The 12688-nt window shown below is 39.2% G+C and overlaps 1 protein-coding gene across 1 annotated transcript; it reads right to left on the minus strand.

The window, feature by feature from the left end:
* Nucleotides 1-2963: 2963 nt before the first annotated feature.
* LOC308350841 (uncharacterized protein) lies at nt 2964-12333 on the minus strand (the record flags this gene model as incomplete). Its single annotated transcript, XM_080816314.1, has 2 exons — nt 2964-3977; nt 11410-12333. The coding sequence occupies 2 exons, from the start codon at nt 12331-12333 to the stop codon at nt 2964-2966; spliced, it is 1938 nt and encodes a 645-aa protein (XP_080672440.1).
* Nucleotides 12334-12688: the final 355 nt, after the last annotated feature.

The raw sequence follows: 12688 nt of genomic DNA on the forward strand, positions 1-12688 counted from the left end.
GAGCACTCCCTTTCATACAGGGAATGCACCTACCTCATCTGACATTACTTAACATTAACTCAGGAAAGCATGTCATCATGTAAGTTGGAGATAAAATAAGACATAGATTGAAAGTACCTGGTGACATTGTCGAACATTGGTCTCAAAAGCCACTGGAGTAGGTAGATACAACCACCTCTGGAGGAAAACCTGATGAGTGGTGTGGAGCTTGTGGAGGGGGTGGGATGATCAATCTGGTTACCAATGCCAAGGTAGGGGAGGCAGTGAGGTAGAGGATATCTGCTGCTCCCACTGCCACGCTTGGGTGCTATAGCTATGAGGCAGCAGGATAAGTTGAACACAGGTGGGTGGGAGTCAGTGAGCAGCTTTAACATGTAGCTCAAGCCTAAGGTTCAGGAGAGGACCATTGGTTAAACCAGAGGCCTGAACTCCTATGTCTGACATAAGTGATGAGTGAGCATCACATCCAATCAATATGGCAGCACTATTGTGGTGGCTCCATCTCATGAACTTCTGTGAGAGAAAAAACCTTTTTCTAGAAAAATCTTACCTGCTCATCACCAAGCCACTCTACTGAAACCAAGTCTGAGCCATGAGATCTCAGGACAACCCCAAAGATGTGGGTCACAGAACTCCTTAGGGCAAATGACTGATTTCACAAGCTGGTGAGTATAGGAAAAAGAGTCATAGAATTCTCTAAAGAGAATTCAGGACTGGGTCCAGATGTGCTTTGTTTAGGCTCAAGGCACCCTGACCAAACAGTATTGCTGTTCTTAGCCAGTCCATGTACCAGAAGCGGACTTAGAAAATTTTGAGGAAGCTACTCCAAAGCAGAGAGGTGCCCTGGGAAGGGAGCCTAAGACAGGGCTTCTGCTGAGTGAGGTCTAAGTAGTGTGCTCATGATCCATCTCAGGGCCAGCATTATTGTGAACCCCAATCCACACTGTGTACACTATTACTTTTATACTGAATTTTCCCAATATCATATATAGATTTAACCAGAAAGTTACTTTGGCATGCCTTTCATATGATTGACAGAAGAAAAAGCTCTGTCTTTAGTGAGCTTATATGTGGTACAGATATGGATGAACAGGAAACTGACCAATCTTTCCCACTCACCACCGATGGACCACACAGGTGAGGACTGTACCAATTTCAGTCACTCTGTTAACTTTTCTACTTGCTCCTGCACTTAGAGTTTCTGCAGTCACCTCTTTCTCATCACCAATACCAATCCTAGGTTACTTGGTCTCTCTCCCACTTTCCTAGATACCTCCACATGGAACCAATAGTGGAGCCTCACATACATACACACATAAAATGTATTCAACTTAATTGTCTTAAAAGGCTAAGAGTTTGTGGTCAAAGAGATATGTATATATCAGTGATCTACTCTTGTTACATCAAAATGATGCTAAAAGTACATTTATTTTATGTACACAAGTTCCTGCTTTTCTTTGGACCTTGGTTTTCTTATTTGTAAAATAAAAGAGAAAGATTAGGAGAATTTTAATGACTTTCCAACATTAAAATACTTTGTTCCCACAAAATTTTAGGGCCATGAGATAGGCTAAAAAGAAAAAAAAACCCTAAACAAACAAACCACTTATTCATGCTCCCAGGACAAAGGAAATTTCATAGGATGCTATAGAATGCAAGAATTTTGCTTTGCCAGTGTTAAATCTCAGGCCAAGAGCTGCCCAGATTCAGAGAAATTGAACAACTTACAGAAATTGCAATAGGTATTGTTGCTGTCCTTGTATTCTTGCCTATATCTGCATGATTTTCTGATATTCCACCCTGATGTGCTTTTGAGTATTTTGCTTATTGTCATGAAAAACTAGAGAATGGTTCTAAAACAGATATGATGGAAACCTGATTTCTTAGGAAGAGTGCCATGGTCAGTCACAAATTAAAGCTCAGTGCTCCTTTGATCTAGTTTGAAGCAAACCACATTCTTTAACTATAACTGGAGTTTAGAAATGGAACTATGTATAGGAAATCTACAGGATTAATAAATTATACTGAGATTGTTCTGAACTTGATATCAAGACTGCCTTTGTGCTTAAACCAAGGAATGATTCTGATCTCTATTTCCAAATTTTCTGAAATCTTGTATATCTGAAGGTAAATGATATACCATACAAGGTAAATATTAGGTAGAATTCAATTGGAACTAGACACAGAACATATACAATTATTGACATCTAACATGACTTAGTGTCAAGTGAGAAAATATCATGTATCCTTGGTCCTAAGCTGTTGTCTCTCACATTCTTCAAGTCACAGATACTTAGTTTACTGGAGAAACAGTGACGATGAGATAGAAAGAGATAAAGAGAGAGGGAGAGAAGGCAGGAGGAAGAAAGAGTGAGGGAGAGAGGGAGGAAGGGATGGAGATGGAAGGAGTCAGATTAGGAAGAAGAAAGGGAGCAAGAATAACAGCAAGAACAAGAAAGGGAGCATTAAAATGCAAATGAGTAATGACTCTAGAGAAGGAAGACAAAGCTAGAGGAGTAATATGCAGAATATAAATCTATGGAACAGATGTTCTAATTCAAAAATTGTCACTCAGCCATGGCTTGCACTTTATTTTCTTCATCTACAGAATGACGTTGTTGGGTCAGTGTCCCTTCAGGGTCTAAGCTTAGCTAAAGAGAAGACACAGAGCAATGGGGAGAGTTCTCACCCTTTCCTATCAGGCATTCTACTTCCAAACCACTGCTGCCTCCAGGACACCTTCCTTGTCCATCAGCGCTTTCCCTTTGTCCAGTTACATGGGGTGGGTGAGCAGAGTGGGCAGCAAAGATGGCTTTGCCTTATCTGCCAACTCTAAAGGAATTCCAGTAACAAATAAAAATCTGGCTACTACTACCTACTCTAAAGGAAATCTAAAACAGAGGTGAGATTATTAAAATGTGGGTGGTATGTGCCTATGTTTTCCGAGTGTTGGCACAGAACTCTTATTTCTGTACAAATATCTTCACAACCCTCTCTCGGATCTGCTTGGTCCTGACTCCATAGATGACTGGGTTCAGGGCAGGTGGGACAACCACGTATAGATTAGCCAAAAGGATGTGGATATAGCGGGGAATGTTTCGACCAAAACGATGCGTCATAAAAGAAAAAAATGCTGGTGTGTAAAAGCACAGCATGACACAGACATGGGAACCACAGGTATTGAGAGCCTTTAGTCGGGCGTCCCGAGAAGGAAGGCGGAAAACAGCTTGAAGGATAAGCACATAAGAGGAGGCAATCAGGATCACATCCACAATGATGTTGGAAATCACCATGAGCCCATAGATAATGTTGACCTTGATGGGTGCACAGGCCAACCGGGCAAGACCCATGTGCTCACAGTACGTATGAGGGATGATGTGATGCCCACAGAAGGGCAGCCTCAGGATGAGAAACACGAACGGAGTCACCAGAATTAAGTTTCTTCCAACAACAACAGAGGCCAGGATGCCAATGGTTTTATGCGTGAGGATCATGGTGTACTGGAGAGGGTTGCAGATGGCAACAAAGCGGTCATAAGCCATGGCCACCAGGAGAACAGTCTCCATGCCTGTGAACATGTGGATAGAGAACATTTGAGCAAGGCAGCCCCCAAAGCTGATCTCTTGGAGCTTGAACCAGAAGATGCCCAGCATTTTGGGGATGGTGGATGTGGACAGACCCAGATCGATCATAGACAACATGGCCAGGAAGTAGAACATGGGCTGGTGGAGACTGTGTTCGGTCTTGATCACAAAAAGAATGGTGATGTTCCCCACGAGGGCAATCAGGTACACGATACAGAATGGGAAAGCAATCCAGATGTGGACAGTTTCCAGTCCTGGGATTCCTAGCAGGTGAAAGAAGGGGGGATGGAACTGGGTGTCATTGGTGGAAGTCATGCTCTGAGCAAGTGTCACTGAATTCCTGTCAAAGTGTAGGGATCTTATTCTCTTTATGGTCTTTTTCTTATCAAGGTCCTAAGAAATGAAAAGAACTTTAATTCGTATGCTGGAGGCAAGGGCAGAAGTGGTTGATTACAAACGTTAGACAGTCTCTTCTTTCTAGAGGGTAACTGAATAAAGTAGCGCTCTTTATACACATTATTATTCTGAGATTCATTATAGGGGCTATTAAGTGTGTCTTTAGGTTTTGTAATAATGTGAGATCTTTGAAGGAACTGACAGTATTTCACATTATAGTGTATACTTACTGTTTTGGTATTCTTTTCCATTTTTAAAAAAATTATTATTTATTTTTTTAATTTCTTTTCAATGTTCCAGAATTCATTGTTTATGTACCACACCCAGTGCTCCATGCAATTCGTGCCCTCCATAATACACACCACCAGGCTCACCAAAACTCCCACCGCCCTCCCCTCCAAAACCCTTAGGTTGTTTGTCAGAGTTCACAGTCTCTCATGGTTTGTCTCCATTTCTTTTCCAAATAGTCCATTGTTTACTTTTGGGAAATTGCTATACAAATTGTTAAAGAATCCAAGTCAAACGAAAATGGCTGACTTATACCACTGTCTGTGTTTTGATCTAATATAAATGTAAGGATTTGCCTCGTGGATCTCATACAGTCACATGACATAAGGGAGGTTAATCAGATGACCTTTGAATTTTCCTCATTCTATCTTTACTCTGAGACCTTTGTTGTTTTTGATGCTTTCTAATCTTATGGAAAAACTTGCTTTCCCACCCCATACCTCCAGACTCCAGTTTATTCTGCCCTGATATTCTTCTAATAAATTGCCTTTTGCTTATCAGTTAGATTATGTTCATCTTCCTTACAACATATAACATGAATAATGAACATACAGAATTACATCTTGTCCTGAAATTTTGCCTAGCTTCTTGTATGAATAGATCAAATAACTAACAAATTTCAATAACTTAGAAATGAAGGTGTTGTGAATGATTCTTTCCTGATCCCTAAAATGAATAAAGAAAAACTTATTTTCTTTTAAGTTTTGTGTTGCTAGTATATTTTACAATTCTGATGCATCCAGTATAACACGACTTTATGTATTTACCTATTCTCTACCAATAGAAATGTTACTGCTTTGGGGCAAAGAACCAGGGGATATTCATTTTAATATCCCTAACACTGCCTTAGGAAGGTATGGTTCCAAGTTTTTTACAATTTAGCTGTTGAATAGAATTGGGATTGTGTGTGTGTGTGTGTGTGTGTGTGTGCGCGCGCACGCGCGCGCGTGCACGCGTGCGCGAATGAGAGAGAGAGAGAGAGAGAGAGAGAGAGAAACAGAGTAAGTTATTAAAACTAATTCTTCTCATGTATGTGGTTGCATATACCTTTGCTGGCTAGTTATTGCAGAGTAGTAACACCCAGGCAAGCAAGTTAATAATCTCCCATTCTATGTGAGAAAGAGGAGCCTTTCTGGTCCCCAAAGAAGCTGGAGATAAAATTGATCATGTATAGGGAGAAAACAATGTTTACCAGTGTTGAGGGGTCGATACAAGGCTGAGAACCAGAGAGCAATGGTTGCTGGAGCTTAGAAGAGTCTGAGGAAGCAGCTAAGGAGGACACAACAGATTTACAGTTTGCAGTCAGCCCCATCTTCAGGGCAGCTGCTTTACAAGGACTTCCAGCTGAGGAGGAGTTTTCCAGGGGAGTGGCAGAGGGAGCTCTTTCTGACAGCAGAGTTCAAATTCAAGAGGACATTTACCCTCTCACAGTTTTGGTCAGAAAGCTTGACTTCCTTCCGCTGCAGCTGTGTGCTACAAATAATGGCAAATAGTGTGGGGCCAGTAAGCTCAAGGATTATTCCTGGAGGGCAAGACAGTAAGTTCATCTTTTTCTAGATGTGCACATTGACAAAGAGCCCAGACCTAGAGTCCACTTTAAAAGCTTAATTGAGGGGCACCTGGGTGGCTCAGTGGGTTGAGCCTCTGCCTTCGGCTTGGGTCATGATCTCAGGACCCTGGGATCGAGCCCCGCGTCGGGCTCTCTGCTCGGTGGAGAGCCTGCTTCCCCCTCTCTCTCTGCCTGCCTCTCCGCCTACTTGTGATCTCTGTCTGTCAAACAAATAAAAAATATAAAATAAATAAATAAATAAATAAAAGCTTAATTGATACTAGGTAGAGATCTTTCTGTTTTAGTGCCCAGCAACTCTCAATTTATTGAAGTTGTGATTTTTATTTTAACCTGCTGGCTCCTTTTCCATTGTCTCTAATATTAGAATATTATAAATGATTTATATGGGCTTGAGATTCATTCAAATATGTCTTGAAATCTTGCTATGTCATCTACTAACTGAGGCTCCTTGGACAAATTACTTTTTAGTCAGTTTTATTTTCTGTAAAATTGGGTGAATAAATTCTATCTAATGTGATTTGTTTTAAACACAAATAAGACCAATGCATGTAAAGGACTAGCTCTCAGGATATATTCAGTAAATTGTAGTTATTTAAATTATTAGTCTTTCTCCAAATTTTATTTTTCTTTTAACTCTAAATAGCTAAAAATGTTACCTATTAGTGCAAATAACTTACTTGATCATAAAAAGTTTATTATTTATAAATAACTCTTGGTGGCTATAAAGTGAAATGAAGGAAGCATGGAGGGCGGGATGACACAGAATATCCCAAAGTGAATGAGTAGGATGGGGCTTCACATTTAGACATATTTTCTAGAACTCTATAGAAGCACATACAAACCAATACAGTTCAGTTTGAAAGCAAACTGTTTTCTTTCTCATTCTTACAGAGTTGTCAAACTGGGTGGAATTAAGAGTTGATGGGTGTGGGTACCTTCTTTCAGGCACTGTCATGAATGGGCCACTTGGCAGAAAACATTGGATATGGCTGAGCTAGCAGATGTATTGGGCTCTAATAAAAAAGGCTTGAATATGTTGCCATAAAGTAGTGGGCCCACAAGGTGGCCACGTTAGAACTGACAATCTCTAAAGCAGGATTATGTGGGAGAAAAAATAAGATAACAATGCAGAGCAAATGTATAATGCCTACATAATTTCATTTGGATGTGACATCAGTCACACTTCCACATCTAACCTCAAACATAAGATAGTGGCCTGCAGTAGCTTCCTTCTGCTTCGGATGAACCACAGCAAGCCTAGTTGCTTTGACTGCTTCCCTACCAACAATTGGCTAATCAGAGCAGTCTTCATTTCTTTGGTGATAGCAGATGAGGTTATGCTACTGTATAACTCTCTGTGGTTTTCTAGCTGTGAGGAGTATACTATGTGAGCTGTATGTGTGTGAGTGAGAGAGAGACAGAGACAGAGAAAGAGAGATAGAGGTAGGGAGACAGAGACAAGAGAGAGAAATCCTGCATATTATCTGTTGGCATATCTCTGTGCTCAACCTCTGATGTCTGTTCCAATTCCATGTGCTCTGTTGTGTTCTTTTGTGAAGAGAATGGACAATGAGGTTTTGGAGAACTCCTAAGCAGAGGAGAGGCCATAGTCCTCTCTGTCCTCATTTACCTTTTCTCCTCCTCACTGTAGGATCTCATCTCCCCTGTCCATGTATCCTTACCTTTCTAATATTTCCTCTCCCAGCCCTTGCTTGGAGCAGTATCACAGCATGAGCCCATGTGCTTACACATGGTGATGGGAGCCCCTTCAAGCCTCCGGGTCCCAAGACCATCCTATCACATGGAGAGAATCTATATAATGAAGAGGACATCCCTAATTCTAGGCATGATCCAGAATCCCCGAGAGTCCTCTGGGCATAACTTGGGCTCATGGGTCATTAAGCCCATCTCTTTGTTCCTCCCTACTGCTTCTGCAGAGACAGATCACTAGACCAGATATAACTCCTAGCTCAGGGGAGATTATGTCTCCTGAGCTGTTAGGAAGGGAAATATCCTGAAGGGGAGTCTGTATGGGGAATGATATTGATTCTGCTCCCTTCAGAAGCCATGAAAATACTAAGTTTTACACCATTAAGTCTTCAAAGTGTGTCTTCTTAGGAAACTGCCATTAGTGACTCTTCTGCTTTGTTTAATATAATAAATGTGTGAATCCTGCTGAAGTTTGGGGTTATGACTGTGGTTTCAAAAGATGAGGACCCCTAAAATAAATATATTAGACTGTGGCAGCAACTCTATTTTATTTAAAGAGTGTTTGTACCTGTCAATAATAGTATCAACTCTCTTCCAAGTCAACAAGAGTTCCTTTACAACCTCTAACTAATTGTAAACAGTCTTTGGAGAGGGGATTTCATGTGTTTTAGCTCTTTTGGCAGAAGGTGAAGGAAACTCTACATTCTTCTGAGAAAACAGAATCTAGCTAGAGTTCAAAGTCTAGTTTACTTGGCGTCTCCTGCCCTGGATGACGATGGAGTAGACCTGGTAGTACCATAGGCCATAACGCAGAATTTTCCTGAGTACAGACAGGAAGACTGGAGGACAATTGAATACATTAGAAAACCAGTTTCTTATCTTCTAAGTTCAGATAATTTTCAGTGGTTAAGAAAGAGAAGAAAATATCTGTGGTCCAAAAGAATTCTGGCTAGATCTGCTATGTTCTCCTTTGCATTTCCTCTTTTTGATGAATGAAAACCTTACTCCCTAACCTCCCTCTGGTCACTCCTTCATGGTATCCATCCTCCCTACTATATCAACATTTATCTTTCCAAATCAAATCTAATTTCTACTTAATATTTCTTTTGATGCCTCTATGGATCCATTATATACTCTGAGCTTTAAATGATAAATTATGAACACCACTACTGGGAAAGTCCTTCAGTGAATGTCCACACACCATTTAATTCTACTTCATGACTCTCCAAACCATTACACCATCTTTGGTGATCAAAAGTCCTACTTAGGAAATAAACTGCTGCTCATTTCCACTTTCCTTTGACTTTCTCCCCAATTCCCATGCCCTCTATGATGACCTTCTTTAAAAATCACCCAGATACCATTTCTAGGTCTCTTATTTTTATATTGTTGTGTACTGCTATTATAACATACTCATTTTTTTCCTTGAGTTTTAGTGTTTCCTACCTTTCCTAATTTTTTTCCAATTTTTTATTGTAGTAGAATATATGTAACATAAAATTTACTATCTCAACCATTTTTAAGTGTACAGTTCAGTAGTATTAAGTACATTTATATCATTGCACATTCATAACCACAATTTATCTCCAGAACTTTTTCATTTTGCAAAGATTAAAACTCTCTATTCATTCAACAGTAACTCCCCTATAGCCCCCTCACCCTTTCCCCTGGCAACTACCATTCTACTTTTAATTTTTTTATCTCTCCTTTTACCCCAACCCCATTCTACTTTCTGTTACTGTGAGTTTGGCCTTTTTTTTTTTTTAATTCCATATAAAACTGAGATCATGCAGCATTTGTCTTTATATGACTGTCATAGTTCACTTTAGCATGATGCCCTCAGGTTCATCCGTGTTCTTTCAATGGCAGGATTACCTTCTTTTTTTTTAAATTTCTTTTTTTAAATTTAAATTTTAGTTAATATACAGTGCAATATTTGTTTCAGGAGTAGAATTAAGAGGTCCTTCTTTTTTAAGGCTGGGTAAGATTCCATGTATGATTTAGTTTCATACTAGGGACTGACCAGAGAGATTCCATGGTTAAGTCAAGGGGTATTTGGTACCTCATTACTTTAAGGGATAAAGAATATGAAACTAACTCCTACATGTAAAATTAACTGGGTGATTATAAAAACTTGTGGACATGTTAGTTCTTATTGTTTCTCTTCTACTGTTACCTCAATATTAACTCATTTCACTGAGATTGAATGATCATTAGTAATATACTTTAAAAACATTTGTTTTGTATATTAAATTAACAAAAATCACTGGGAATAGCATAGAATTGGGTGAAGTAATTAGTATGGTAACTCCTGGAGTAAAATTTCACTGTATTTGATCTTACTTATCATTTTTTCTTTTCTGTTGCTGTTTTTGAAAACCAAGATTGCATTTTTTTATAATGCCTTCATCCATTTCAGAAACCTCTGTTATATTCACTTTTAAACATTCCAAATTTTCTAAGGTTCTTTACAGTCCAGTTTATTTTTCCATCCCATTTCTTATGTTTGCATTTTTGATGTTCATGAATAATTTTCTTTTTTCTTCTTACATATTTCAACACCCAGCAAAAGCCATCCTGTTAAAAATGGGTAAATAAGGGGCACCTGGGTGGCTCAGAGGGTTAAGCCTCTGCCTTTGGCTCAGGTCATGATCCCAGGGTCCTGGGATCCAGTCCTGCATCGGGCTCTCTGCCCAGTGGGGAGCCTGCTTCCTCCTCTCTCTCTGTCTGCCTCTCTGTCTACTTGTGATCTCTGTCTGTCAAATAAATAAAATCTTTTAAAAAAATGGGTAAATAATTATTCATCCTTGCTGTCTCCAGCTACTTTGTAGCTAAAAGATATGCTATGTCTCCTATTTCACACCAGATACCTCATCTTCATTTGCATTACCACTATCCAAATTCTAGTTCTTCCTGAATCACAAAGATACCTGAAAATTAACTTTGTGCTTCACTAATTGTCGATATCTTATCCTTCCTAAATCTAGTGTGAGATAAGACTTTCTAAAATTCCACACATTTTACTCAGCACTTCATAAACTTCAGTACTATTCAATTTTCTATACAATAAACTTCAGACCACTGTATGCTTTTAATCCAAAATATGACTAATTGTTAAGTAATATTATCTATTTTTATTGTCTGTGTTTTAAACTAAATTACTTTATTAGTTGTTGACAAATATTCCCATTTACAATTTTTATTTGTTCCATAAGTATTTTTTAACTCAAGAAGGGCTATCCATATGACACAGTATTAAATTTGCCAGTTCAAGAATGAGAGTCTATGATATAGGGATTAAGCTAATAAGGAACTTCATAGAATCAGGAACCTGAGAGCACAGAAAGGGAAAAAATAAACACCAAAAGGTCTAGTCTAATTTCCATCTTTTTCTTCCAAAGTCTTCAGTAAAAATTATACTATTTATTTTTAGGCAGTACTTTGCTACTTATAGAAAATTTTTGCATTTCACTCAATACCTGTCATTGACTATGTGATCTCTAGTTGAACACCTGTATGAAAGAAATCTTATTATTACTTATAAGATATCTAGAACACCACACAGTTTTAACAGAAAGTTATTTCACTGAATCAAAGTTCTCCCCCTTCAAATTTACTCTTGTATGTAATATTCTATGCTAGGGGTCAATAGAGGATATCATTGCAGGTACACAGTTAGACACATGCATGCTTCCAACAACTACAAACAATATGCTTTTCTGATTATACACACACACACAAACACAAACAATTAACTTTGGTGAAAGAAATTTATATTAATTTTATCATAAATGTTTGTCTTTTCAGACTCTATGCCTTCATAAACTGAATGAGTTACCCCTCATTCAATCATTTTTCAACGAAGAGACTCTGTACCCGCTGCTGGATCTGCTTGGTTCTGATGCCATAAATGACTGGGTTGAGGGCAGGGGGAATGACTATATAGAGATTAGCCAGAAGGATATGGATATACTGGGGGATGCCATGACCAAAGCGGTGAGTGAGAAAGGAGAAGAGAGCGGGACCAAAGAAGGCAAAGATGACACAAATATGGGAGCTACAGGTATTCAGAGCCTTCAGGCGGGCATCTTGGGAGGGGAGGTGGAAGACAGCATATAAAATCTTAGCATAAGAGATAATGATGAGAATCACATCCAGAAACAAGATAGAAATATTCCCAAGACCATAGTAGACATTGGCATTAATGCTGGCACAAGCTAGACGTGCCACTCCCATGTGCTCACAATAGGTATGAGGGATGATTCTATGTCCACAGTAAGGCAGCCTCAGGAGGAGAAAAATGATGGGTGCAATCATGCATAAGCTTCTTAGAACCACCACCACAGCAATCACACCAATGACTCTGTCGGTGAGGATCATACTGTACCTGAGGGGGTTGCAAATAGCCACATAGCGATCAAAACCCATGGCAAGAAGTACAATGCTCTCCATGACTGTAAAAAAGTGGACAAAAAAGACTTGAGCAACACAGCACCCAAAGCACAGCTCCTGAAGGTTGAACCAGAAGATACCCAGCATCTTGGGGATAGTAGTAGTAGAGAGACTTAGGTCAATCACTGACAGCATGGCCAGAAAGTAGAACATGGGTTGGTGAAGGCTACGTTCAATCCAGATAACAACCAGAATGATAACATTTCCAACAAGAGCAATCAGATACACAGCACAGAAGGGAAATCCAAGCCAGATTTGTGCAATTTCCAACCCTGGAATCCCCAGCAATAGGAATGAAGAAGGGTGAGAGTCAGTGACATTGAAAGAAGACATTCTTCTGTAGGCTGACGATGGCATGATTTTCAAAAGTTATTGCTGTTTCCATTGGACAATGCATTCACGTTGAACTGAGATCTACAAAAATTAAAAATAAAAATATTTCCTAACAAAACATTGGTTTTGGAAATAAGTTTTTCTAAAAACCTTTGATTCTTTTGCCTTTTTCAGCTCTCCATAAATAATTCCAGTATCACTCCTGATGTGCACCACAAGTGTGAGAAGCTGATGAGCCAGGTAGAGGCTAACACTGTGTCTTTTTTGAAATTATGGGTTCAGAGGAATTAAATGAACTAAATAAATAATATTAGGAGATAATAAAATTGAGAATAATAAAAACTGCCCTAATAGT

The sequence above is a fragment of the Martes martes genome (genome assembly GCF_963455335.1).
Source record: "Martes martes genome assembly, chromosome: 10".
Classification (NCBI taxonomy): domain Eukaryota; kingdom Metazoa; phylum Chordata; class Mammalia; order Carnivora; family Mustelidae; genus Martes; species Martes martes.